Genomic DNA, 25699 nt, shown 5'->3' on the forward strand with positions numbered 1-25699 from the left:
ATTGCAAGAGGGGCGATTTGCGATGACTGGAGGTAGGACTGAGGACAGGGACTGGAACCCCTTTGAGCTAACAGGTGCAGCGGGGAAGAGAATTAGCACCCTGATGGGACAGGGAAGCTTTTTTTCAAATTAATGAGCCTTGATTAGCAGAGTAACGAAGTCAAGCGGCCGCTCCACCTATATGAGTCAGGCTGGACCAGACTATGGAGCCCAGGTAGGTCGGTGCGTCGTCGGAGATGGACAGCGACCGTTGCTGTGGGGTTGCACACAAAGGAGGTAACGCTCCCGGGGACAGATGCGTCCCTGGGTCCGTTCCCTCCTGACCCCAAGAGACCGGCTTTGAAGCACGAGGGTTACCGTGGTGCAAATCCACACAGGGAGAGAGGTACGAGAGCTCTCTTGGCGCTAACCCCAAACATGTGCTAGCGGTGCTTGACGCCTACCAGTGTCATCCCAGGTTTGCTCGCCACGTTAGGCTTTAAAACCCTTTGGCTCTCCAGGCAGAGAGCAAACCCGAGTACTGCTCCCTCTGCTTGGCGGGTGCGCTCCTTGAGGGGTTCCCCCTGGGGCAGTGGGGAGCATGGAAAATAAGCCCTGGGAATGCTGGGAAAGAGCACTGGGATTCAGAGGGAGATACTGGGAGGAAGGGAGCACTGCTGGGTGCCAAGGGAGGTAGCCAGTGGATCCGTTAAAAATTTTCCTCTCTGCCTCTCTACATATTAAAATATAGATTTATTCTAAGCGTTAAAGTCTCTTTGGCATCTCTCCAGACCCTGGCCCCCGTGGGGGCGGCAGCGGCGGCGTGTCGGTCTCGGTGCGTGTGGGCAGGGCTGGCACCTCGGCTCCTCGCACCAGTGGGTGGGTGACGTGATGCGAGGGGGAGGCGGGTCTTGCTGCTTCGCCGCTCGGAGGCAGTGGGGGGGATGCGAGGAGGCAAGGTTTGCCCCACTGGAGGCCAGGGTGTGGCAAGGAGGGTGACGGTTTGGTCCTAGCCGAGGAAACAGACTGGGCCCACCTCGAACCCAAACCTCTGTCCAGGCTCGCCGAAGTCCATGACACGCACGTCCAGCAGCGGGAGCTGCTCCAGGCGGGGCGTGCTCACCTCTAGCACTGTTCGGCTGGAGCCCTTCCGTGCCTGCAGGGGAGGGGAGGCAGGCGGATGGGTCAGGGGTTGGGGGGCACCGGGAGCACCAGCCTGGGACAGGTTCACGCAGAGCAAAGCCGTCTCTTTATCCAGCGGCCTCTGCTGCTCCGGCGCTACCCAGGCTCAGCCCTGGAGCGTCTCTGTCCAGCCACCCTTTCTCCATGGCATTTTCCTGGCATTTCACTGGATCATCCCGCTCCGGGGCACCCTACTTACACTCATGGCACCCCCAAAGGAAAGATCCTGCCTTCTCTCAGTTCTCCCATCCCTCCATCTTGGTGCCTTCTCGTGCTTCCTTTCTCCTCATTACCCATTTGTGCCTTCACCCATCCCTTTTCTTTCAACTTTCTCTCCCCGTGACAAATCCAGCCCCATGGATCTTGCTTCCACTTACGTCCCTCTCCCCACCGTCCACCCCTGCCGCTCTCACCGCGCAGCCGTCCATCACAGCTTTGATGTAGGGGCTGGTGTCGTAGCTGAGCTCCTCCTCGTTGGCAGCCAGGAAGCGGAGGGCACGCTGGTGGTCCCCAGAGGTGGTGCTGTGCCAGGCCACCGAGCGGTGGCAGTGGTAGGTGAAGTTCTGGCGGGCAGAGACGCTGAGGAGCCGTAGGAAGGTCAGCTGCACCACGCCGAGGGGCTGGCTCTCCGAGTCCGTGTAGGAGAACTGCAGGAGCAGGAGACAAATGAATGGGGGCCAACGACCAGAGGCATGTGAAAAGTGGGGCTGGAGGGGGTCGGTGGGGATCTAGACCCCCCTGGAGGAGGCAGCTGGGGGAGATGGTCAGAAGGGCTGACAAGTTCAAGGCCAGGCGGGGGACATTTCTCCTCTTTCTCCTTAGAAACAGGGGAAAAGAGGCATCCAGCTGCCCCCGAGACAGCACCAAGGGAAGTGTCTGGGGACACGCTGAGGGCGTTACAGGAGAGGGGTGTAAGTCGGAGTGCAGGCAGGGCACCTGGGAAAGCGGTCAGTGCCGCAGGGGGGCTCAGCCCACCCCGGTGAGCCGGCAGCATCCTTACCCTGCTGCCCTCCTGGAACTGACTGAACCACCGCTGGGGCACCTCCTTCTCCCACGCCGACATCTTCACCTGGAAGAGGAGAGGCAGCCGTGAACGAGGTGGGGAGCACCCCAAGCCACCCTCTTCTCGTGGCCAATCCCCACCACCCTGTCTCCCGAGGCTGCGCTGGGACCCCGCACGCCGAGCTGCCCCCCCATTTCGCTCACCTCCTGTACATCCTTGCTGGGAAAGACACAGGTCTCCCCACCTGCGGTGAAGTTGCAGTAAACCTTGAAAGAGTCTCGAGCGCAGCCCTGGTTGGGGTCAATCCAGTATTCGCCTGCACAGGGAGGAGAGGGGTCAGCACACGGGGCGGTGCGGCTGCGCTAACCGCCGTCCTTCCCCCTGCCCAGTGCCAGCGCGGCTCACCATCAGGCAGGCCAGGGTGGCTGAGCTGCAGGTCCTGGCAAGTGCGGGCAGGGTTGTCTCGGGTGCCCATCGGGCGCCGCAACCCCTCGATCTCCTGCTTGAGGGAGTTGAGGGAGCCGAAGATCTCCTCCATGCCATCGGCGTAGTCACGAGACGCCTGGTCGGCGGCAGCTCTCTCTCCATCCTCACCCTCCTCTTCGTCCACCAGCTTGCTGGCGTCAATGGAGCGCTTGCTCTTCTTGGGCAGCTGGATTGGCAGGGGCTGGATCACCTCCCCGGGGGGACCCTGTGGCAGGCACACCACTGTCAGCACCCGAGCACGGGGGGCTGCGAAGCCCCCGCTCCCCAGGACCCCAAACCACCCCGTGCTCAGGCTTTGAGATAGGAGACATCCCTCCGCGTCCATTCCTGGGTGTCATTTTACCTACCGAGGAGCTGTTCCTACATCCCCCCACCCCGGTGTCATTCTTTCCCTGGTGCCAACGCTTGAGCCACTCACCGGGTGTCCAGGGGGTCCCGGGGGTCCACGTTCACCTTTGGGTCCTGCTTGGCCCTAGAGGAAAGAGACACTCACAGAGGTCAGCCTTGGGCAGGACTGAAGGTGGGGGCAAGGTGGGGGCACCGGCTCGGCGCTTACCATGGCTCCCTTGGCACCTTTGGGACCAGCTGGGCCCTGCAAAGCAAAACCGGGTCTGTCAGCGACTGGGGCTGGCAAAGTGGGGTGGGGGGACAGCAGCCCCCCTGCCCCCGCAAACACAGGGAGGGAAACTGGGAGCCCAGGCACGAGGAGGAGAGAGGGGGAGCGAGCAGCGGGGCGAGGAGAGGGAGGGACGTGGGACCGGCAGCACATGGGGAGCACTCACGGGAAGTCCAGGGGGGCCGGCGGGGCCGATGGGTCCAGTAGCACCAGGGATCCCCTGCATGATGGGAGGAGAGCGGAAACCAGCGTGAGGAAACCAGGACGGCCCCATTCCCACCTCCCCCAGCACCCTGCAGGGCTCCCCGCTCCCAGAGCCCCGCAGGTCGTCCCCTGCCCCCTGCTTTTATGGTCCCCACCTGCATGGATCCCCCCCTGAACCACAACCCCATCCTCACCCTCCCCAGGCTCCCCCACTCCCCAGGTCCCACACTCACAGTTTCTCCTTTCTGCCCCGTGGAGCCCTGGGGGCCGGGGAGACCTCGGTCTCCCTTCTCCCCCTGCTCCCCTGGGGGTCCGATCAGGCCGATGAGACCAGGGTGGCCCTGGGGAGACGTAAGCGGAGATCAGCACGGGGCCACGAAGGGGGATGTGGTGGGTGCCCGGCGGGGACCAGCACTCGGGGGACTCATAGGAACCAGTCCACCCAGTGCCAGCTGCCCAGCAGGGCTTAGGGTCTTGGCCCCCAAGTGTGGGGTATGCCTCACACCTGGGTGCCATGGTCCCCGACTTGTGTTGGGTGCAGCGGTGACCCAGAGCACGGGTCGCTCGCTGCACCTCGCTCACCTTCTCTCCTTTGGCACCGGTGTCACCTTTGAGGCCGGGGAGACCCGGGGGACCCTGCAGAGGTAGACAGGCAGGCACGTGAGATGTGGGGAGCGTAAAGTTGGGGACCCCCCCCTCGGGGAGCTGTGGCTGGGGAGAGGGGGCCACACTCACCACTGGTCCTGGTGGCCCAGCCTGGCCTGTGGTACCCGGTTTGCCTTGTTCTCCCTGCACAGGTGAGAGGACAAGGTGAGTCCCACCAGTCTGGAGTCGGTACCGCCGGTGGCAGCGCACACCCCGGGCAGCTCCCCGTGAACCATGGGCACGGTGACATGTCCCAGTCCCCTCCCGGTGTGACAGTCAGACCCTCACCCCTCCTCTGCGCTTTCACCCCGGGCACGGGATCCCGTTCCCCTGTCACCGGCACGTTGGCACTTACCACCGAGCCAGGCAGACCCCTGAGACCGTCGGGGCCCTGCTTCCCAGCAAGGCCCTGGGGACCCACGGGACCGGTCTTGCCAGGAGCACCCACTGCGCCTGGTTCTCCCTGGGGGGGACAGAGGAGCCGGATGAGGCTGATCCCGTAACGTGGGCACACGGAGCTTGGCAGTGCCGCTGGGGTTTCCCCATGGGGGCACCACTGGACCCCAGCGTGGGAGCGGTCACCGAATCACTCACCTTCGCGCCCTTCTCGCCCTGACGCCCCTCGGGGCCGGGGGAGCCAGCTGGGCCCTGCGGAGAGGAGAAACAGGGTGGTGAGGGACAGGGACATCCAGGCGGGTGGCACGGGATGTGTCACAGCCAGAGCCGGGCTCACCCAGTGCTTACCCTCTTCCCCAGGGGACCGGGAGGACCGTTCTCGCCTGTCGGACCCGGTGAGCCCTAAGGAAGGAGAAGAGAAAGGAGCTGAGCGAGCTGGCCTTGACCCAGAAACGGGATGGAGGGGAAGGCGAGGAGGAGGATCCAGTGCCACGTGAGGAGCACCCAAAGCGATGGGAGGATCCCAGGACCAGGGGGACCAGATCCAATGGCTGCGGAAGCGAGGACAGGCTGCGCTCCCCACTCCCCGATGTTCCTGAAGCAGCGGGGTCGATCCAGTCCCAAACCTCGCAGGGGGATCTGGTCGAGACACCCCTGCCCGGAGCGATGGTGCGGGGGGGGACGTGCCGGAACGGGGCACTCACCGGCTCCCCGGGCTCGCCGTCCTCCCCACGCTCGCCCTTGGCGCCATCCTGGCCCTGTTGGGAAGGGAAAACCTGGAGTCAGCACAAGGCCCCGCACACCCCCCCCAGATCCCAACCCCATTCCCGGGGAAGCTCCCTCCAGTAGAAGCCCAGAGGGGGTGGGATGCGACACTCACCCTGGGACCCATTTCACCTGGGGGTCCGGGATCGCCTGGGAAGCCAACGGGACCCTGAAACAGAGCGAGCTGCTAGCCTGAGGGGACCGCGGACCTCCCCTCCAAGGGGTCCCAACGCCTTCCCGGAGCGAACCCCTCCTGCTCCCTCCCCGTGTCCCCTGCATCCCGGGGTGGGGACATGGCACTCACGGGGTTGCCCTTGGGCCCATCGTCGCCGGGGGGCCCTTTCCCTCCAGGCGGCCCAGCAGCACCGGCAGCTCCGGCTTCTCCCTTCTCCCCTCGCTCCCCTCGTGGGCCCTGCGGTGCAAGATGGGGTCAGCAGCCGGCAGGGGCAGCCAGGGGACGGGGACAGAAAGCGGGGTGTCCCTGCTGACACTCACCTTGACTCCTGGCTCCCCTTGGATTCCCGGGGCTCCCGATTCACCGGGGTCCCCCTGAAACGGGAACAGAGAGGTGTCAAACCCTCCCCGCACCGTGCCACCTTGTCCCCGCTCTGGGACCAAGCCCTCCGGATTGGGTCCTTGTCCCATAGACCCACTACGGCCCCACGGCCTCACCCCACCTCTGCACCCCTCTGAGGCGGCTCCCGGGGAGCGAACCCCGATGTCCGGGGACGTACCTTCTCACCAGGAGGTCCCAGGTTCCCAACACCTCCAGGGGGTCCCTGGGGTCCCTGCAGGTGGGATGGGGGGAAAGCAGAGCCGGTCACCCCAGCACCCCACACGGGGAAGGACAGTGGGGCAACGGGGGGAAAGCAGGGCCACTTACGTCAGCTCCAGAGGGTCCAGCTGGGCCACGGGGACCTGGGGGGCCAGGCGGGCCCTGGGGGTGGGGGAGAAGGCACAGAGTGAGGATGGTCCTGGGCTACCCCCCACCCAGAGCGACACGGGGCTGGGAGGGGTCAAGGTCACTTACCATGGGGCCAACGTCACCCGTTTCACCCTTCTCACCAGCCGGCCCCGGCAAACCCTGGGGCAAGAGAGAGCGTTAACAAGGTGGGGGCACAGCGGGCATTGGGGGGGCGTCTCCATCCCCCCCGGTTTTGGGAACGGGCAGGACGGGTGCGGCGGCACTGCCCCGGAGTGAGGGGGTGGCCATGGCGTGCTGGGGGGGGCTGCTCACCTGGAGGCCGATGGGGCCGGGGGGACCGTTGAAGCCCCGTGTCCCCTCGTCACCCTTGGCCCCGAAGTGTCCCTGGGGACCTCTGGCACCCGGTTCCCCGTCGGCACCCTGCAAGGCGGGAAGGACGATCGGCCGCCGCTCGCCTCCCCAGGGACCAGACCCGAGGACAGGGACGTCTCCTCGCTGAGACCGTCCCCTCCTCGGTGTGGCCCCAGGTGTGGCACAGGACCCTCCGTCCCCAACCGCGACCCCGACCGTGACATTGCCCTGCCTCCGGGATACTCACGGCGGCTCCGGGCTGCCCAACTGACCCAATGGGCCCGGGGGGACCAGGAGGACCCTGTGAGGGAGGGAAGGGGTCAGTGAGGCTGGGGACAGCCCCGGGGGACAGCAGGGACAAGGTCTGGGGAGGGGGGGACACCCGTCACACTCACGTGCTCGCCCTTGTTGCCTTTGCTGCCCTTCTGTCCCGGCTCGCCCACCTCACCCTGGGGGGGAGAAGAAGGGTGCTCAGCCCCAGCGCGTCGGGGCGCACGGTGACACCGGGGCAGGGTAGGACCTCACCTTGTCACCGTCCTCCCCAGGGCCACCGGGGGGGCCGGCTGGGCCAGGTAAACCCACGGGACCCTGAACGCCATCCCGGCCAGCAGGACCCATGGGGCCCTTCTCACCCTAGAGCGATGTGAAAAGAGGGGGGTGAGGGGTGCAGGCACCCACCCCCTTGCACCCCTCCCGGACCCGCCGCCTTTCCCTGCGGGATGCGAGCGGGATGTCCCTGAGCACTCACGGGAACTCCTTTCTCTCCGGCGGGGCCCGGTGGTCCCTGTGGTCCTGGTCGTCCTGGGGGGCCAACGGGACCACCTTGCCCCGGGCCACCTCTCTCCCCAGGGGAGCCCTGGGGAAAGATGGAGGGAGGAGGGCGTCAGCTCGAGGGGAGCTGTGGAGCCACCAGGGCTCATGGCGGGGGAGGGGGACACTCACTGCAGGTCCTGGGGGTCCCGCTGGTCCCTCGTTGCCCTTCAGCCCTGGGCCGCCCTGCGAGATGAGGGGGGGATCAGTGCGATGGTGCCGAGGGGGTAGGGTGGGCTGGGGGGGGGGTCCCGGCTGAGCCGAGGATTTACTCACCGGGGTGCCAGGCAGACCCCGCTCACCGGGGAAACCCCGCAAGCCGGCGGGACCGTCCTTCCCGGGGGAGCCAGTGGGGCCGGGGTCTCCCTAGGGTGAGAGGTGAGTTGGGGGGCATTCCACGCTCCGGTACCCCACATCCTACTCCCTGGGGACCATCACCGTGCCCACAGCACCTTCCCACCCCGAGTCACCGTCCTCACCTTGGTGCCCTCCTTGCCGGATGGTCCCGGTAGCCCTTGCTCTCCCGGGGGGCCAGGGGGGCCCGGGTGGCCTCTCTCCCCCATGGGGCCAGATTCACCAGCGGCTCCCTGGCACACGGGGGGAGCAAGAGTCAGTACAGCCCCAGGGGAACTGGGGACCCCCCACCCACCCACGCGAGGCCGAGCTCACCTGAGGTCCCACCACCCCGGGGGGGCCGGGGGGGCCGGTCTTGCCTTGGAAGCCCTGGAGGGGAGAGGAGAAGGGCGGGGGGGGGGGCGGTTCAGCATCATGAGTAACTTGCGAGTAAGCCAAGAGTAGCCTGGGAGTAGCAGCATGTCCCTGAGGAGGGACATGGGGGGCGAGGAAGGGGCTGGAGGGGGGTTGGGGACAAGTGGCAGGGACAGGAGAGCGGCTGGAGGGGCAGCATGGGTGTCAGCACAGCAGGGGGGACATGGGCACACTTACGACTTCTCCTCGTTGCCCGGGGTGCCCGGGGAGCCCGTCCTTGCCGGGGGGACCCTGCAGGGAGAGGAGCAGGGGGTGAGCAGCACCGGGGGCACCTCACGTGCAGGGTTAGGGGGGGACCCCGCTACTTACGGGGGGTCCTTTGGGTCCTGGGAAGCCGTTGGGTCCCTGTGGTCCTGGCAGGCCCTAGAGGGGAGAAGAGCGGGGTGGTTACGGCACAGCAGGGCCGATGCTAATTACCACAGAGCTCGTTAGCACAGCATCACCAAACCCCCCCCACCCCGGCGCGAGGGGAGACGGAGCTGCGTGCACCGGGGGCGGGGGGGGAGCTGGGGGTTGGGGTGATGGCGGGCACTGGGGGGGGGGTCCCAGAGCCCAGCACAGTGCGGTGGGTGGCTGGTGGGGATGGCACCAGGGTGCTCGTGCAAGCTGGGACCCCCACCCCCCCTCCAAATCCAGGCTGGGACGCCCACTTACCCGTTCACCTGGGGGGCCGTGGGGGCCATCGCTGCCAGACGTGCCCTGAGGGAGCGAGGAAGGTTTGCGGGTGCCCAGCGGGTGCCCAGCTCCGGCGCACGTCGGTGCCAGAGCTGTCACATGCGTGTGCGATCGCACGCGTGCAAGGGTCGGGGTGAGCCTCCCCCCCCCCCCCCCAAAGACTGACCTTCGCCCCTGACTTGCCGGTGGCTCCTCGTGGTCCCCGCTGGCCCCTGGGACCCTGCGGGAGGAGGCGGAGGGGGGGTGATGGATGGTCCATCGGCCCCCCCACCCACCCAGGGAGCCCCCCCACCCCACAGGAGAGGGTTGTGGGGAGGGGGGAGAGCACAGCCCCCCCCAGTTAACCCTGCCCCATACTCACCGTGGGGCCACGCTCGCCCCTGGGCCCCGATTTGCCAGATAGACCCTATAAGAGAGGGTGCTTCAGAGACACATGGGGGGGGGACAGGGCAGGGACCCCCCCCCGGTGCTTGTGTCCCCCCTCTGCTTTGCGGCTGGTCCCCGAGGGGGGACACGAGCCGGGGGGGGTCACTCACCCGCGCGCCCTTCTCGCCGTTGCTGCCCGGGAATCCGGGGAAGCCCTGCGATCCCTGGGGATGGAGAGGAGTTGGGGTGAGCGATGCTGAGGTGGGGGGTGGGCATGTGGGGCAGCCCCACGGCCGCTGGCAGGTGGGGGCAGCCCTACGGCCATCACGCTCACCTTGGGACCCTGACGTCCCGGGTAGCCGGGCAGGCCTGGCACTCCCAGCTTCCCCTGCGGGCGAGAGATGCGATGGGGAGGGCGGCACGGGGTGCCCGCGGGGGTCTTCGCTGCAGCCATGCCCCCCATGGCCCCGTCCCCTCGCCGCGTCCCCTCACCTTCTCTCCCACCAGCCCGATGGGACCGGGGTCACCGGTGGGTCCCGTCCGTCCCTTGGGACCTTCGGGTCCGTCCTCACCCCGGGAGCCCGGCACGCCGATTTCGCCCTGCGGGAGATGCCGGAGGGAAGGGGCATCAGGTTGGTCCGGCCGGGGCAGCAGGACCTCAGGGAGCCCCCCCTGCACCTACCCGGTCTCCTTTCACGCCCATGTCCCCCTTGAAGCCGGGGAAGCCTTCCTCGCCCTGCAGGAGAGGATGAGGATGGAGATGCTGGCGTCGATGGAGAGGGAACGACGACGCAGGCCGGCTGCCGGCCGGGGACCACCGCACCGCCGGCGGGGTGGGGGGTACGGGGACAGACACCCACCTTCTCACCCTTGTGTCCTTTCAGCCCCCGGATGCCGTCCACTCCCTAGGGAGAGAGGAGCGGGGGTGAGCCACGGCACGAGGAGGCGTCACGGCTCCCAGTTCCTCCTGTTTTTCCCCCAAAAAAAGCAGCGTCGGCCGATACCCGCTTCCAACCCCCCCCAAAAAATCAGGCACTGACCTTCACACCGCGTGGGCCTGGGTAGCCGATGGGGCCCTGGGGACCCGAGGGGCCCTGCGGAGGGAGGGAGAGGTTCGCACCGTGCGCCAGGGGACGTTCAGGGGGGCCACCACGGGACCCCCAACAGATGGGGGGGCTGGAGCTGCCCCGGGGGGGTGGGCAAAAGATGGGGTAGAGCCCGGGACGCGTTGGGCCACGTGGTGCTTTACCTGGTTGCCCTTGGTGCCGGGGGGTCCCTCCTTCCCGGGGTGACCCTGGGGACGGAAGAGGGGACAACGGGATGAGGAGAGACCTTGAGACAGGGCACGCAGAAAACGTGGCCCCCATCCGCATCCCTCCCCCCCCCCAGACCCACAACCAGCCCCTTTTCGGTGGCTCCATCCCGGGGGGGACACGGGGACAGCGAGGGACATGGGGACAGCATGGCCAGAACATCCTTCGGGTGCTGGCTGCATCCCTGCCCCGTGGCGGGGGACGGCGGGGGGCACACAGTGCCCGGGAGTGGGGTGACGCTGCCCGGGGGTGACGGGGGGTACTCACGGGGGGTCCGTCGGAGCCGGGCATGCCGGGCAAGCCAGGTTTCCCTTGGGGACCCTGCGGGGAGAGAAGCCAGGGTGAGCGCTGGCAGCGAGGGAGGGGAGCAACCTCGTGGTCCCCCACCCCCAGATTCAGGACCCGGCACCCACCTTCTCTCCAGGAGGTCCCATGGCGCCTTGTGGTCCCGGGAGACCCTAAAACACAGAGATGGGGTGGGGGGGAGTTACCTCCCTGTGCCCCCCCCTGCTCCCAGCAATACCCCCCCCACTCTTGCTCCAAGGGGGTCCAGCTCCCGGCCGAAATGGGGGTGCTCACCTGGGTTCCTGGGGTCCCCTGTTGACCGGGGGGTCCGGGCTCCCCTTGCGGCCCCTGTGACGGTCAGAGATGGTGGGTCAGCGCTCGAGGACCTCACCGGGGACACGCCAGTGTCTCCAGTGGCACATCACGTGTCCCCAGTGGGGTGTCGTGGGAGGGGGGGGACGGACACCCCACGGAGAGACGGTGCTGGGGGACACCGCTGCAGGGAAGCTCGCAGCACCCAGGCGGGATGGACTGGCATCCCCCTCCCCACTCACCAGGTTCCCCTTGGGGCCGACGGGACCGTCCATGCCACGCACGCCCTGCGGAGGAGATGGGTGCTGAGCAGGGTGGGGGGACAGCGGGTTCGGGAGGGGACGGGGGGGGTCTTCCCATGGCACTTACCGGGGGGCCGGGGATTCCCGGGGGGCCTTTGGGGCCGAGCAGACCTCTGGGTCCCTGCGAGGGCAAATGGGGTGTTAAGGGGGCACCCAGGGGGGGTCTTTGCTCCCAAAGGTGGTGGCAGCGTGATGTGTCCCCCCCCAGGGTCACGGTGCCATCGCCAGTGGGCCACGGCAGGGGCCAGCGAGGCCGTGGCACCGCTTCGCTTCCCCCGCCTCAACCTGTGTGAGACCCCCGCGGGCGCGAGACCCCCGCGGGCGCGAGACCCCGTACCGCTTCTCCGGGGAGTCCTCGGGGTCCCACTTCTCCATCGTCACCCTGCGGAGGGACAAGGGCGGGCGGTGAGCGGGGACGGCGGGCGTCCAGGCTGTCCCACCCCGGTGTTCCCCGGCTCATCCGGAGCCACTCACCCTCTCGCCATCCTCGCCGGGGGGTCCCGGCATCCCCTGCGAGCCGGTTTCACCCTACGGGGGCAAAAACCCGGGTCAGCCGGCGGGTACGGCCACGCCGGACCGGTGCCAAGGGGTGCGAAAGGGGGGGGGTCGGCGCGGCGGGGGGCGCGGGGGGCAGCAGGTAAAGGGACGTTGAGCGACGGCGGGGCGGCGTGAATGCGCTCAGTGTGCGCGGGCAGCTGCCCGTGAATGGGGGCTCTGTGCCGGCCGGAGGGGTGGGAAGGCAGCTGGCGGCGGCGGCGGCCGCGATGGCGGGCGTCGGTGTTTGCTCAGGCCGCGGTTTACGGGTGCAGCCGGCGGCAGGGTCCCGGGGAAGAAGAAGGGGGGGGGTGGGTTGTGGGTACCCCCAAGCCAGGCACGCCCGGGGGTGGAGGCAGGGTGAAGGCAGCGGGGTGTGGAGGCAGGAGCGGGGGGCTCCGGGAGTGCCGTCGCCCCGGCCGCGGTGACTCACCCGGTGGCCTTTGTCACCCGGCAGCCCCGGTAGCCCGTCGAAGCCGCGGTCACCCTGGGTGGGGGGGGGGAAGGACACCGAGGTGTCACCGAGGTGCCACCGAGGACACCCCTCGGAGCGGGGGGACCTCCGGGGTGCTCCCCGGGATCAGCCGGGATCCGGGATCAGCCGGGATCCGCCCCAGAGAGGGTCCGGTGCTGCCCCCCACCCCATTGCTCCCCACCCCAAGGCATTGACTTGTTCATTCCAGGATCCGCGCTCCAATCCCGGCTGTGATCCCACGGGATCCCCGCATCCCGCTCCGCCGTGGGGCCGCCAGTCGCCAGCCTGGCGCGGGGGTCCCCGGCAGAGCTCTCCCGGGACACGGGTGGGCACCCAAGGGTGCTCCAGGCCCCGGTGACCGGGGGGGGGATGCGAGGGGATACCCCAACGCTGCCTCGGGAGCATCCCAGCCGTTACCTTAACACCGGGATCACCGGGCATCCCCCGTGCGCCGTCAGCTCCCGGTCGGCCCTGCCGGACACAGAGGGGGTGAGGAGGGGGTGCGGACCCCCACCCCAATCCCTTCCCCTCCCGGCCCCCCAACTCACCCTCCGGCCAGGCTTTCCCGGGGGTCCGGTCAGGCCCTGAGGACCTCGGGGACCCTGCAGAGAGGGAGGGCAGAGTGTTAACGAGGTCCCAGATAACGAAGCGACGTGGGCGGGGGGGGGGGGGGGGGGTCACTGGGATCCACTCGCCGCCGCCCCCCCCCATCCTTGGGGCTCACCTGGGGGCCGAAGTCTCCGGACTCCCCCTTCATGCCGGTGCTGCCAGGCTGCCCCTGTGAGCAAAAGCATGGGGGGCAATCATGGGGGTACCCCAACCCCCCCCCCCCCCATCCCACAGCCCTCCCCCCCTCCCCAACCCCACACCATGGCGGGGGGCACCCTCACGCCCCCCCCCCTTCCCTTGAACCCCCAAACTCCACCGAAACGCCAATACCCACCATGGGTCCAGGGCGGCCGGTGTACCCCATGGGTCCGGGGGGGCCCCGCAGGGCCAGCTGGGGGGGGGGGGGGGGGACAGAGAGGGGGGGTTATTCCTCACCGAAGGGGGTACAGGGGCAAAATCGGGGGGGGAGCAGGTGCAGGATGCAACCCTTGGGTCCAGCACCCGCGGGGCGCGAGCAGCTTTGGGGACCCCATCGGAGGGTCCTGGGGGGGCGTGGGGGGGGTCCTCCTGTGAGACACCCCCCCCCCCCCCAAAATGTTGACACCCCACCCCCACCCCAGACTCACCCGGGCTTGCTGCAAGATGGCCTGCGCCTGCGCCTCCTGCGCCGCCACCGCCGGACCCTTGTCGCCGCCGCCGCTCCCGAAGCGGAACTGGGACGGGCAGATGGCGGGGATGGGATAGGGGTGGGTGCCCCCACCCCAAAACTGGGGGGGGGACACACACACACACATCTTTTTGGGGGTGTGACCCCATCACCCAACTCCTCCGCCCCACTCACCGGCAGCATCATGGAGGTGCCTGGGGGTCCGGGGGTCCCGTCGGAGCCGGGGAGGCCCGCGCGGCCGGGGGGGCCCTGTTGGGGACAGGCAGGGGGGGTCAATGGCCCAAGGGGGGTCAATGGCCCAAGGGGGGGGGTCAATGGCCCAAGGGGGGGGGTGTCAACGCCATGGTGGAGGTTTTTGGAGGGGCCCCCCGAGCCCGTACTCACCCTCTCGCCGGGCTCTCCCGGGGCTCCCGGGGGTCCCTGCGTCCCCGGTGGTCCCGACATGCCCTGGTTGGGGGGGGGGAGCAGAGACATGGGGTGACGGTGGCACCGGGGGCGGGGGGGGTGACAGCGGGGTGCTACCCCCCGCCCCGCTCCCCATACCATCACCCAAGGCGGGGGGGTCTTACCGCAGGTCCCTCGGGACCGGGGGGACCCTCCACCAACATGCCCTGCGGGAGAAGATGGGGGGTGTTAGGGGGGCAGCGGCCGGGGCGCCGTCACCGGCCGTGGGTGGGGGGGGCCACACCGGTACCGGTGGCCCCGCAAAATGAGGGCGACGGACAGACAGACAGACGTACCGGTTCGAGGACGGCGGGCTCACCCTTCTCGCCCTTGTAGCCCCTGACGCCGCGCACAGCCTGGGGGTGGCAGACATGTAACCCCCCAAGAGGGACCCGTCAGCGCAGGGCACCCTGGGGACCCCCGTGTCACCCCCCCCCCATCCCACAGCCACCCCCGCCGTGGGGGGGCTCTGCCCCCCCACCCCCACCCCGGGCATCCCCGTTAACGCAGCCTTAATCAGGGCTGAGCTTAAGATATGGGGTTAACCCCCCCCCCCTAAAATACACCTCGCCCCCCCCAAAGGGAGGGTCAGGAAGGGGGAGGGGGGATTTAGGAACTGGGGGGGGGGTGGGGTGGACCCCCAGTTCAAATCCCAGCCCCCCCCCCGAGATGGCGGCGTGGGGGGGGTGGGAATTACCTCGTCCCGCAGCGGTAATTAACGCCAGCGCCACCGTTAATTGGGGGGAGCAGATGAAGCACACAGGGAAGAAAAAGGGGGGGGGGGGGGGGCGACGTGATGATGTCACACGCGGCCCAAGTGACATCACACCCTAGGCGAGGGTGAGGACATGCGGCGGGGACGCGGCAAACGGGGGGGGACACACACGCACACACGCACACACGCGGGGTCGTGCAGAGCCAACACCGGGGATGGGGCGAGACGGACGGACGTGGAGACGGGACGGACGGACACGGAGGTGCGACGGGACGGACGGACGTGGAGACGAACCAGGACGGACACTCAGGACCACACCCCCCCCCCCCCCCCAACTTACACCCAGCTCCTCGGGGTGGTCCGTATAGACGTACTCATACACCCGGCCTGGACCCCCATCCTCCTCCTCCTCCTCCTCCTCCTGCCGCCCCGACGGCGGGGTGACGGGCACCCCGAGGAGAGACGGCGTTAAGGGGCGCACGGCGGGGGTGGGTGACCCCCACCCGCTTCCCCATTGCACACCCGCCCCCCTCCCCGTCCCGTGGCGGGGAGGGGACCCCGGGGTCCGGGGGGCGATGGGTGTTGTGTGTGTGTGTCCCCCCCCCAGTGTTACCTGCGTCGGCCCCGTCTCCTCCCAGGAGGCACCGTCGGGGTTCCTGGGGGGGCCCGGGGCGTAATCGGGGTCCGCGGTGGCCCCCCAGGGCTCCTCCGTGGGGTGCAGCCCCCCATCCTGGGTGGGGGAAGGGGGAGCGGGGAGAGGTCACGGGAGAGCGAGACGGACGGACAGACGGACAAGCGAAGCGATGGATGATGGAGACACACAGCCAGGGGTTTGGGGGGGGGGGCGGGGGTGGGTTAGTAGGTGGCTCCCCAAAACCGCGCTCGGGTCGTTTTGGGGGACAAAGCCATCGCAGAGGGGACGGACACCACGGGGTCGTGAAATTTGGGGGGGGGGGTAGAGAAATAAAGGCGGGAGGTGCCTCGCTGGAAAGGGGCCCCCCGTCTTTCCAGCACTCCTCCCCCCCCCGCTTTATTTGCATCGCCAGGACGTCGCCGTACGGCCCCACGGTGGGACGGACGGACGGACGGACGGACTCGGGATCCCGGCTCGGGATCGTTCTCTACCTGCTGGTAGCTGTTGCCTTGGCTCCTGGCCCCGTTCCGGGGGGGGGGGCTCAGCCCCATCTTGCTGTTTTCGGGGGGACCCCCCTTCCCGGGATGGTTCCCGGGGTTTTTCCCCTTCCCGGGGGATTTCCCGTAGGCGGGTGCCGTGTTCATCATCCGCTGTTTTTTCGGGGTGCCGGCCCTGGGGGGACCCTTGGGGTTGGGGCCGGGGGGGTTCTAGCTCCCAGCGCGGCGAGGAAGAGGAGGACGGCGGCGGCGATGAAGAGCAGCGACACAAGCACACGCACACACAAACCCACCCAGGGCGGGGGGGGGGGGGAGGGGAATTTTGGGGAGACAAAACACAAAGCACCCGGCGTGAGGACCCCGGTGACGGCACGAACGCGGCGGGGGGGGGGACCCCAGGTCCCCCCCACCCTGGGCGCAGCGTCCCCATCCACCCGCCCCCATCGCCTTCCACGCTTCTGCTTGGGGGGGGAGGGGGGGGCTGCGACACAACCGGGACAGACAGACAGACGGACAGACGGGACCCTGCCCGCCGTTACCTTTTCGGGGACCCCCCCCGGGGTGGGCCCGTCCTCGCTATTAGTGTAGTAGTAGGGGTACTCGTAGTACTCCACAGCCTCCTCGGAGTACTTAGGGGGGGGGGCGTGAGGATGAGGAGGGGCGAGAAGAAGCAAACGTCACCGAAACACGGCCATTATGGGGGGGGGGGGACACGACACCGGGGACGCGTCCGTCGTCCCCCCCCTCCGCCCGCCACCCCATCCCCTTTTGCGGGGGGTAAAACCCCCCCATCCCTAGGGAAAAGGGTCCCCGCCACCCCCCCACCCACCTCCTGCCGCTGCCGGGGGGGTTCCTGCGCCTGGGGGCCGCCGGCCGCCGCCGCGGCGCAGCCGGGACCGTAGTGCTCGCAGTAGTCGAACGCCGCTTGCGGGTCAGCGGCGATGAGCAGCTGCTGGATGTCACCCTACAGGGACAAACCGGGGGGGGGGGTGAGATGTCACCCCCCAACCCCCTCACCCAAGGCCCCCCCCCCCCCCCCAAAAACCCCCGCCGCACCTGGAAAACCTCCTCGTCGAGGATGCGGGTGCCGAAAACGGTGATGCCGCGGGTGTCGAGGAGGGGTCGGGCGCTGCGGGGAAGGGGTCGCGTCTCCTGTTGCCGACAATCCACCAACAGCGTCACCGACCGCCGGTTGACGCTCAAGGCCACCCGGTGCCACCTGCGGGGAGACGGGGAGGTGGGTACGGGACCGTCGGCGTCGGAGGGTGCCGGCTGGCGGGTACCCACTTGCCGTCGGCCAAATCGATGCCCCGGAAAAGGGGATAATCCTCGGGAGCCGGGCGGCCGTGTTGGTCCTCGTAGAGGAAGACGGGCGAGCGGCCGAGCTCCACGCCCAGCTGCTGGATGCCGTCCTGGTTGTAGATGGAGAGGAGGAACGCCTGGATGCCGGGTTTGGCTTTCACCAAGGCCATGATGGAGAAATCCTCCGGGAATTTACCTGGGGGGGAGGTGGGCGAGACGGGGCTGAGCACGGCGGAGGGGGGGGGTCCTTGGGTTGCCACCCCCCATCACCGGTTTCGCCCGCTTACCGGCAAAGAGCTGCCGGGTGGGCGCGCTGAGCTGCGCCTGCCGCGTTATCCGGTAGGCGACGTCGGAGCCGGCGCCGCGTTGGGAGCAGAAACCCGGCACCTTCTTGACGCCTTCGGGCAGGGAGTGGAGCTGGAGGATCTTCAGCACGTCCACGGGCTCTCCTGGGGATGGGAGGGGACGCGTTAGGGTGCGGGGTCCCCTCGGCGGCCCCACCGCTACCCGCCGTGCTCCCGGCACAACCGCCGGCACTGGGAGCGGTGCTGCGGGTGCTGTTGGGTGCCGTGGGATGCCATGGGGTGCCTTGGGGGGGCTCAGGCACTGTAAGGTGCCATAGGGTGCTATGGGATGCCCTGGGCACTGCAAGGTGCCATAGGGTGCCATGGGCTGCCCCAGGCACTGCAGGGTGCCGTGGGATGCCATGGGGCACCATGGGCTGCCCTGAGCACTACTGGGTGCCGTGGGGTGCCGTGGGGCACGACGGGCTCACCCGGGCACTGTAAGGTGCCATAGGGTGCTATGGGATGCCCTGGGCACTGCAAGGTGCCAGAGGGTGCCATAGGGTGCCGTGGGGTGCCCCAGGCACTGCAGGGTGCCGTGGGGTGGCATGGGGCACCATGGGCTGCCCTGAGCACTACTGGGTGCCGTGGGGTGCCGTGGGGCACGACGGGCTCGCCCGGGCACTGTAAGGTGCCATAGGGTGCTATGGGATGCCCTGGGCACTGCAGGGTGCTCTGGGCTGCCCTGGATGCTGCAGGGTGCCATGGGGTGCCCCAGGGTGCTGTGGGGCACCGTGAGCTGCCCCAGGCATTTCTGGGTGCTATAGGGTGTCATAGGGTGCCATGGGGTGCCATAGGGTGCCGTGAGGCACCACGAGCTGCCCCAGGCACTGCAGGGTGCCGTGGGGTGGCATGGGGCACCACGGGCTGCCCTGAGCACTACTGGGTGCCGTGGGGTGCCGTGGGGCACGACGGCGTGCCCTGGGCACTGCCAGGTGCCGTGGGGCACCGTGGGGCACCGTGGGGCACCGCAGCCGTGCCCGTCCCGCCCCATCCCGCCGCTATCCGAATTCCGATCTCCCTCCCGGGACGCCCATGAAGGGCGGCTTTGTTCGGCCGCCGGCGGCACCGGGACGGCGGCCGAGGCGAGGGCTCTCACCGCCACCAGCGTCCCCCAACGCCGCCATCGCCGGACCCCCGAACCGTCCCCCCCGCCCGGCCCAGCTTCCCCATCGCAGCCCCAGCATCTGCAGAACCCATCAGGGGCAGCAGCCAAGCAGCGGGGCCGGGGGGGGGGGGGGGGGCGGGAAGGACGGACAGACGGACAGACGGACGCGGTGCCGTCACACCGGTGCAGCCCGGTGAAGCCGGCCAGGACGACCCCGGCGAGCCCCGACGCTCCCCCCGCCCCTTACCCCAAAACCCTCATCCCCGATGGGGTGCGTGGCGACGGGGCCCACGCCACGTGCGTCCGTCCGTCCGTCCGTCCGCCTCCCATCCCCCTCCACCTCCCCCCCCCCCCCCCCAGCCAGCTTCGGCCTGCGTTTCTCATCAACCCCATCACCGTGGCACGGGGCTCGTCCCCCCCACCGCCGCCTTCGGCGCCTAGCCGGGACGGTTGGGCCATACCGGGGGCACCGCGGCGGGGAAGCTCGCAGCACCACGTTACCACCCCCCCCCAAAACCAACCCCCACCCGGTGCCCCCCGTTCTCCGGCCTGGCCTCGAGCGATGCTCAGGGCGGGAAGGGGGGAGCCGCCGACGCCAGGTCCCCTCCTCTTCCTCGCCGCCCGCGGTGCTGGCCCCCTCCCAGCCCCGCCGGCACAGAGGCACCTTTCTTCTGCCGGCGACGCCGGGCGAGAGGAAAAGCCATTACGGGCGCATAGCTCAACTCCCGGGGGGCCGGGGGGTGGCGGAGCGGGGGCCCCCCCTTTTCCCGTCCCGCGTACCCCCCGTGTCCCCCGTACGGTGGCATGGAGGCCGTCGTCCCCGGCTACCTGCCAGGGTTGTCCCCTGCCACGGGGAGGGGAGGCGGGGTGGGGGGCTGCCTGTTCTCCCTGAGGTTGGGGTGCCGGCACCCTGGGGTTGGGTGCTGCTGCCTTCTGGGGGGGGGGGGGGGTCTTGAACTCCTGGGTCCTCTCCTGAGACCCCCGAGTGCTCCCCAAATTCCTGGGTCCTCCCCGGAGACCCCTGGGTGCTCCTGAGCTCCTGGGTCCTCCCCGGAGAGCCCTGGGTGCTCCCCCCAAGACCCTGGGTGCTCCCCCTAAGAACCCCGGACCCCTGGGTGCTCCCCAAAACCCCCGGGTGCTCTCCCAAGACCTCTGGGTGCTCCCCCCAAGACCCCCAGACCCCTGGGTGCTCCCCAAAACCCCCCAGGTGCTCCCCTGAGACCCCCTTGCTGCTCCCCCAAGACCCCTGGGTGCTCCCCCCCAGACCCCAAGACCCCTGGGTGCTCCCCAAAACCCCCTGGGTGCTTCCCCCAAGACCCTCGAGACCCCTGGGTGCTCCGCCGAGACCCCCTGGGTTCTCCCCAAGACCCCTGGGTGCTCCCCCGAGACCCCCAGACCCTTGGGTGCTCCCCAGACCCCTGGGTGCTCCCCTGAGACCCCCTGGGTGCTCCCCCCAAGACCCCCAGACCCCAAGACCCCTGGGTGCTCCCCAAACCCCTGGGTGCTCCCCCAAGACCCCCGAGACCCCTGGGTGCTCCTCTGAGACCCCCTGGGTTCTCTCCAAGACCCCTGGGTGCTCCCCAAAACCCCCTGGGTGCTCCCCAAAGACCCCCAGACCCTTGGGTGCTCCCCAGACCCCTGGGTGCTCCCTTGAGACCCCCTGGCTGCTCCCCCAAGACCCAAGACCCCTGGGTGCTCCCCAAAACCCCCCAGATGCTCCCCCCAAGACCCCTGGGTGTTCCCCAAACCCCTGGGTGCTCCCCCAAGACCCCTGGGTGCTCCCCAAACCCCTGGGTGCTCCCCCAAGACCCCCGAGACCCCTGGGTGCTCCTCTGAGACCCCCTGGGTTCTCTCCAAGACCCCTGGGTGCTCCCCAAAACCCCCTGGGTGCTCCCCAAAGACCCCCAGACCCTTGGGTGCTCCCCAGACCCCTGGGTGCTCCCTTGAGACCCCCTGGCTGCTCCCCCAAGACCCAAGACCCCTGGGTGCTCCCCAAAACCCCCCAGATGCTCCCCCCAAGACCCCTGGGTGTTCCCCAAACCCCTGGGTGCTCCCCCCAAGACCCCTGGGTGCTCCCCAAACCCCCTGGGTCCCCCCCCCAGGCACTGGGGGTCAGGGGGCTCGGCCATGGGGTACCGGGGGGGGGAAATGGGGGGGCAGGGGAAGGTGTTGGGGGGCCGGGGGGTGGGGAACGGCGGCCGGCAGCCACCTCCGACTGATCCCGGCCCAAGGAATTTCCAGCGGCCGCTGCCAGGCCGGGAGCGAGCGGAAAAAAAAGCCGGATTCTGGCCGGGATGGCGGCAGCGGCTGGCGAAGCCATCGGCGGGGGGGGGGGGGGGGGCAAGGGGGGGGCATGGGGGGCCCTGGGGGGGACACGGGGGTCCCCTCCGCTGGGGGACGGACGGACGGGGTCCCTGGCACCGCCACTGGCCCCCCAGCCCGGGCTATAAATAGCCCCGGAGCCGCCCGCGGTGGCCACGGGGCTAAAAATAACCCGGGTGGGACCGTGGCGGCCACGGGCGGCCCAGTATACCCAGTTACACCCAGTTACGCCCAGTTACGGTGGTCCAGCAGCTGCCGGTGCTGCATCCCCCCAGTTCCAGTTCTGTCAGAGCTCCCAGTCACAGCCCCCAGGAGCCCCCAGTTACAGTCCCAGTGTATCTCCCAGTATCTCCCAGTACTTCCCAGTTACAGTCACAGGCTGCCTCCCAGTACTTCCCAGTTACAGTCCCAGGCTACCTCCCAGTACTTCCCAGTTATGGTCCCAGCGTATCTCCCAGTATCTCCCAGTACTTCCCAGTTACAGTCACAGGCTGCCTCCCAGTACTTCCCAGTTACAGTCCCAGGCTATCTCCCAGTATCTCCCAGTACTTCCCAGTTACAGTCCCAGGCTGCCTCTCCGTATCTTCCAGTACTTCCCAGTTACAGTCACAGGCTACCTCCCAGCATTTCCCAGTTACGGTCCCAGGGTATCTCCCAGTACCTCCCAGTACTTCCCAGTTACAGTCCCAGGCTACCTCCCAGTACTTCCCAGTTATGGTCCCAGGGTATCTCCCAGTATCTCCCAGTACTTCCCAGTTACAGTCACAGGCTACCTCCCAGTACTTCCCAGTTACAGTCCCACGCTATCTCCCAGTATCTCCCAGTACTTCCCAGTTCCAGTCACAGTTCCCAGTTCCAGCATCCCCACTGCTCCCAGTCACCAGTTCCCAGCCAATCCCAGTTACAATGCCCACAGAGTTTCCACCTCCCAGTTGCCCCAGTTACCACTTCCCTGTGTCTCCCAGTATCACCCATAGCTTCCACCTAAAACCTCCACGCAGTTCCCAGTTCCCATCTCCCAGGACCTTCCAGTTCTCCCAGTTACAGCTCCCAGTTATCGTCCTCGCTGCGCCTCCCAGTTACCGCCACTGGGATCCCCCAGTGCTCCCAGTATCGGCTCTGCAGTGCCTCCCAGTCAGAGCCCGGCAGCATCCCCTGGTGCTCCGGTGCTGCATCTCCCCAGTCCCCCCAGTGCTCCCAGTTAGAGCCCAGCAGCATCCCCTGGCACTCTGCACTGCATCCTCCCAGTCCCCCCAGTGCTCCCAGTACCAGCGCCCAGTCAGCATCCAACAGCATCCCAGGGGGCTCCGTGCTACATCTCCCCAGTGCTCCCAGTACCAGCTCCCAGTTAGCGTCCGGCAGTGTCCTCGGGCGCTCCTCCCCAGTCCCCCCAGTGCTCCCAGTCCCAGCTCCCAGTTAGCACCCGGTGGCATCCCCGGGGTGCTCCGAGCCGTTCCTCCCCAGTCCCCCCAGTGCTCCCAGTCCCAGCTCCCAGTCAGCTCCGAGCCGCTGCTCCCCAGTCCCCCCAGTCCTCCCAGTACCAGCGCCCAGCAGCAGCCCGGGGCGCTCCGAGCCCATCCTCCCCAGTGCTCCCAGTCCCCCCAGTGCTCCGAGCCGCTCCTCCCCAGTGCTCCCAGTCCCCCCAGTTCGCCCAGTCCCCCGAGCCGCTCCTCCCCAGTGCTCCCAGTCCCCCCAGTTCTCCCAGTCCCCACTCGCAGCAGCATCCCGGGGCGCTCCGAGCCTCATTCCCCCCCCCCCCCGCCCAGTGCTCCCAGTCCCCCCAGTTCTCCCAGTCCCAGCGCACAGCAGCATCCCGGGGCACTCCGAGCCTCATCCCCCCAGTGCTCCCAGTCCCACCAGTGCTCCCAGTCCCCCCAGTGCTCCCAGTCGTATCTCCCCAGTTCTCCCAGTCCCCACTCGCAGCAGCATCCCGGGGCGCTCCGAGCCTCATCCCGCCAGTCCCCCCAGTGCTCCCAGTCCCCCCAGTTCTCCCAGTACCAGCGCCCAGCAGCATCCCGGGGCGCTCCGAGCCTCATCCCCTCAGTGCTCCCAGTCCCGCCAGTGTTCCCAGTCCACCCAGTTCTCCCAGTACCAGCGCCCAGCAGCATCTCGGGGCGCTCCGAGCCGCTCCTCCCCAGTCCCCCCAGTGCTCCCAGTCCCAGCGCCCAGCAGCAGCCCGGGTCGCTCCGAGCCGCTCCTCCCCAGTGCTCCCAGTCCCCCCAGTCCCCGCTCGCAGCAGCATCCCGGGGCGCTCCGAGCCTCATCCCCCCAGTGCTCCCAGTCCCCCCAGTGCTCCCAGTCCCCGCAGTGCTCCGAGCTGCTCCTCCCCAGTGCTCCCAGTGCTCCCAGTCCCCCCAGTGCTCCGAGCCGCTCCTCCCCAGTGCTCCCAGTCCCCCCAGTTCTCCCTGTCCCAGCGCCCAGCAGCATCCCGGGGCGCTCCGAGCCTCATCCCCCCAGTCCCCCCAGTGCTCCCAGTCCCCCCAGTTCGCCCAGTCCCAGCGCCCAGCAGCATCCCGGCGCGCTCCGATCCTCACCCCCCCCAGTCCCCCCCAGTCCCCCCAGTGCTCCCAGTGCCCCCCAGTCCCCGCTCCCACCTGGGGCGGCCGCCGCGGGCCGGACCAGGGCGATGCCGAGCCCGAGGAGGGCGAGGGGCAGCGCCGGGCAGCGCCGGGCCATGGCGGGGCCGCTCCGGTACCGGGGCCGCTGCGGGGCCGCTGCGGGGTCGGGGCCGCTCCGGTACCGGTACCGCGGCCGGGGTCGGGGCCGGTCGGCGGCTCCGGCTGCTCCCGGGCACGGTCGGACCCCGAATGCGGCCGCTGCCGCCGCTCGCCCGGCCCCAGCCCCGCCGCCCCCCCCCGCCCCCGCCCCCGCCCGGCCCCCGGGGCCGCCCCCCCCCCCCCGGGGCCGCCCCCGCCCCCCCGAACCCGGCCCGGGCCCCGCAGCGGCCCCGGCCCTGTCCCCATCCCATGGCCCTGTCCCCGCTGTCCCCATCCCCGCTGTCCCCATCCCCGCTGTCCCCATCCCACATCCTCATCCCCATCCCCTGTCCCCATCCCCCTCCCCGCTGTCCCCATCCCCATCCCTGTCCCCATCCCCTGTCCCTGTCCCCATCCCTGTCCCCATCCCCCTCCCCGCTGTCCCCATCCCCATCCCTGTCCCCATCCCCTGTCCCTGTCTCCATCCCTGTCCCCATCCCCGCTGTCCCCATCCCTGCTGTCCCCATCCCACATCCTCATCCCCATCCCCTGTCCCCATCCCCGCTGTCCCCCTCCCCCTCCCCGCTGTCCCCATCCCTGTCCCTGTCTCCATCCCTGTCCCCATCCCTGCTGTCCCCATCCCACATCACCACTGTCCCCATCCCTTGTCCCTGTCCCCATCCCCCTCCCCCTCCCCACTGTCCCCATCCCCGCTGTCCCCATCCCCGCTGTCCCCATCCCCATCTCCTGTCCCCATCCCCTGTCCCTGTCCCCCTCCCTGTCCCCGTCCCACGTCCCCCCTCCCTGTCCCCACTGTCCCCATCCCCGCTATCCCCATCCCCACTGTCCCCATCCCCTGTCCCTGTCCCCATCCCACAGCCCTGTCCCCATCCCACGTCCCCATCCCTGTCCCCACTGTCCCCATCCCATGGCCCTGTCCCCATCCCCACTGTCCCCATCCCATGGCCCTGTCCCCATCCCCGCTGTCCCCATCCCGTGGCCCTGTCCCCATCCCACAGCCCTGTCCCCATCCCCGCTGTCCCCATCCCCTGTCCCTGTCCCCATCCCACAGCCCTGTCCCCATCCCACGTCCCCATCCCTGTCCCCACTGTCCCCATCCCATGGCCCTGTCCCCATCCCCGCTGTCCCCACCCCATTTCCCTGTCCCCATCCCCTGTCCCCATCCTACACCCCCTGTCCCCGTCCCCATTGTCCCCATCCTATGTCTCTGTCCCCATCCCTGTCCCCAACCCCTGTCCCTGTCCCCATCCCCACTGTCCCCATCCCTGTCCCCAACCCCTGTCCCTGTCCTCATCCCTGTCCCCATCCCGTGTCCCTGTCCCCATCCCACATCCCCATCCCCACTGTCCCCACCCCCGCTGTCCCCATCCTACACCCCTGTCCCCATCCCATCTCCCCATCCCGTGTCCCTGTCCCCGTGTCCCTGTCCCCGTGTCCCTGTCCTACATCTCTGTCCCCACTGTCCCCATCCCTGTCCCATCCCACAGCCCTGTCCTACAGCCCTGTCCCCATCCCCACTGTCCCCATCCCCGTCCCTGTCCCCTGTCCCCATTCCCTGTCCCCATCCCCACTGTCCCCATCCCCTGTCCCCATTCCCTGTCCCCATCCCCACTGTCCCCATCCCCTGTCCCCTGTCCCCATCCCTGTCCCCCCCCATCCCCGCTCCCCTTCCCTGCCCCCCTCCCCACCCCACGGAGGGACCCCCCCACCCCGGGCAGGAGCAGGCAGGGAGGCTGGGGCAGGCAGGGGAGCAGGCAGGGAGGCAGGCAGAGGGGCCAGAGCAGGCAGGGGGGCAGGCAAAGGCAGGCAGGGGGGCAGGCACAGGTAGAGACAGGCAGGGGGGCAGGCAGGGGGGCCAGAGCAGGCAGGGGGGCAGGCAGGGGCAGGCAGGAAGGGCAGAGCAGGCAGAGGGGCAGGCGGGGGGGGCAGAGCAGACAGGGAGGCAGGC

The 25699-nt window shown here is 69.1% G+C and overlaps 1 protein-coding gene across 2 annotated transcripts in view; it reads right to left on the minus strand.

Moving 5' to 3' along the window:
• Positions 1-25699, minus strand: part of COL11A2 (collagen type XI alpha 2 chain) — a 27819-nt gene continuing 2120 nt past the window's right edge. Inside the window, exons 4-69 of one of the 2 annotated variants that reach the window (XM_082333988.1) lie at positions 17548-17709; positions 17246-17456; positions 17015-17177; positions 16788-16922; positions 16498-16587; positions 15441-15557; positions 15168-15248; positions 14409-14468; positions 14238-14279; positions 14053-14115; positions 13843-13917; positions 13628-13714; positions 13336-13392; positions 13117-13170; positions 12941-12994; positions 12810-12863; positions 12351-12404; positions 11858-11911; positions 11721-11765; positions 11451-11504; positions 11324-11368; positions 11064-11117; positions 10898-10942; positions 10752-10805; positions 10421-10465; positions 10212-10265; positions 10032-10076; positions 9854-9907; positions 9664-9771; positions 9506-9559; positions 9342-9395; positions 9167-9211; positions 8972-9025; positions 8785-8829; positions 8440-8493; positions 8308-8361; positions 8032-8085; positions 7842-7949; positions 7639-7728; positions 7495-7548; positions 7301-7408; positions 7078-7185; positions 6948-7001; positions 6800-6853; positions 6514-6621; positions 6307-6360; positions 6160-6213; positions 6011-6064; positions 5772-5825; positions 5581-5688; positions 5392-5445; positions 5216-5269; positions 4860-4913; positions 4710-4763; positions 4471-4578; positions 4206-4259; positions 4053-4106; positions 3704-3811; positions 3433-3486; positions 3207-3242; positions 3069-3122; positions 2570-2855; positions 2368-2480; positions 2162-2230; positions 1575-1808; positions 1-1135 (exon numbers count right to left, since the gene is read on the minus strand). In XM_082333988.1, the coding sequence (XP_082190114.1) occupies positions 989-1135; positions 1575-1808; positions 2162-2230; positions 2368-2480; positions 2570-2855; positions 3069-3122; positions 3207-3242; positions 3433-3486; positions 3704-3811; positions 4053-4106; positions 4206-4259; positions 4471-4578; positions 4710-4763; positions 4860-4913; positions 5216-5269; positions 5392-5445; positions 5581-5688; positions 5772-5825; positions 6011-6064; positions 6160-6213; positions 6307-6360; positions 6514-6621; positions 6800-6853; positions 6948-7001; positions 7078-7185; positions 7301-7408; positions 7495-7548; positions 7639-7728; positions 7842-7949; positions 8032-8085; positions 8308-8361; positions 8440-8493; positions 8785-8829; positions 8972-9025; positions 9167-9211; positions 9342-9395; positions 9506-9559; positions 9664-9771; positions 9854-9907; positions 10032-10076; positions 10212-10265; positions 10421-10465; positions 10752-10805; positions 10898-10942; positions 11064-11117; positions 11324-11368; positions 11451-11504; positions 11721-11765; positions 11858-11911; positions 12351-12404; positions 12810-12863; positions 12941-12994; positions 13117-13170; positions 13336-13392; positions 13628-13714; positions 13843-13917; positions 14053-14115; positions 14238-14279; positions 14409-14468; positions 15168-15248; positions 15441-15557; positions 16498-16587; positions 16788-16922; positions 17015-17177; positions 17246-17456; positions 17548-17709 (5171 nt within the window). In that variant the 3' untranslated portion in view covers positions 1-988. The remainder of the gene's footprint in view (positions 1136-1574; positions 1809-2161; positions 2231-2367; positions 2481-2569; positions 2856-3068; positions 3123-3206; positions 3243-3432; positions 3487-3703; positions 3812-4052; positions 4107-4205; positions 4260-4470; positions 4579-4709; positions 4764-4859; positions 4914-5215; positions 5270-5391; positions 5446-5580; positions 5689-5771; positions 5826-6010; positions 6065-6159; positions 6214-6306; positions 6361-6513; positions 6622-6799; positions 6854-6947; positions 7002-7077; positions 7186-7300; positions 7409-7494; positions 7549-7638; positions 7729-7841; positions 7950-8031; positions 8086-8307; positions 8362-8439; positions 8494-8784; positions 8830-8971; positions 9026-9166; positions 9212-9341; positions 9396-9505; positions 9560-9663; positions 9772-9853; positions 9908-10031; positions 10077-10211; positions 10266-10420; positions 10466-10751; positions 10806-10897; positions 10943-11063; positions 11118-11323; positions 11369-11450; positions 11505-11720; positions 11766-11857; positions 11912-12350; positions 12405-12809; positions 12864-12940; positions 12995-13116; positions 13171-13335; positions 13393-13627; positions 13715-13842; positions 13918-14052; positions 14116-14237; positions 14280-14408; positions 14469-15167; positions 15249-15440; positions 15558-16497; positions 16588-16787; positions 16923-17014; positions 17178-17245; positions 17457-17547; positions 17710-25699) is intronic. The other variant, XM_082333989.1, reaches the window with a different exon arrangement.

Source organism: Platalea leucorodia, assembly GCF_965183815.1.
Source record: "Platalea leucorodia genome assembly, chromosome: 28".
Classification (NCBI taxonomy): Eukaryota; Metazoa; Chordata; class Aves; order Pelecaniformes; family Threskiornithidae; genus Platalea; species Platalea leucorodia.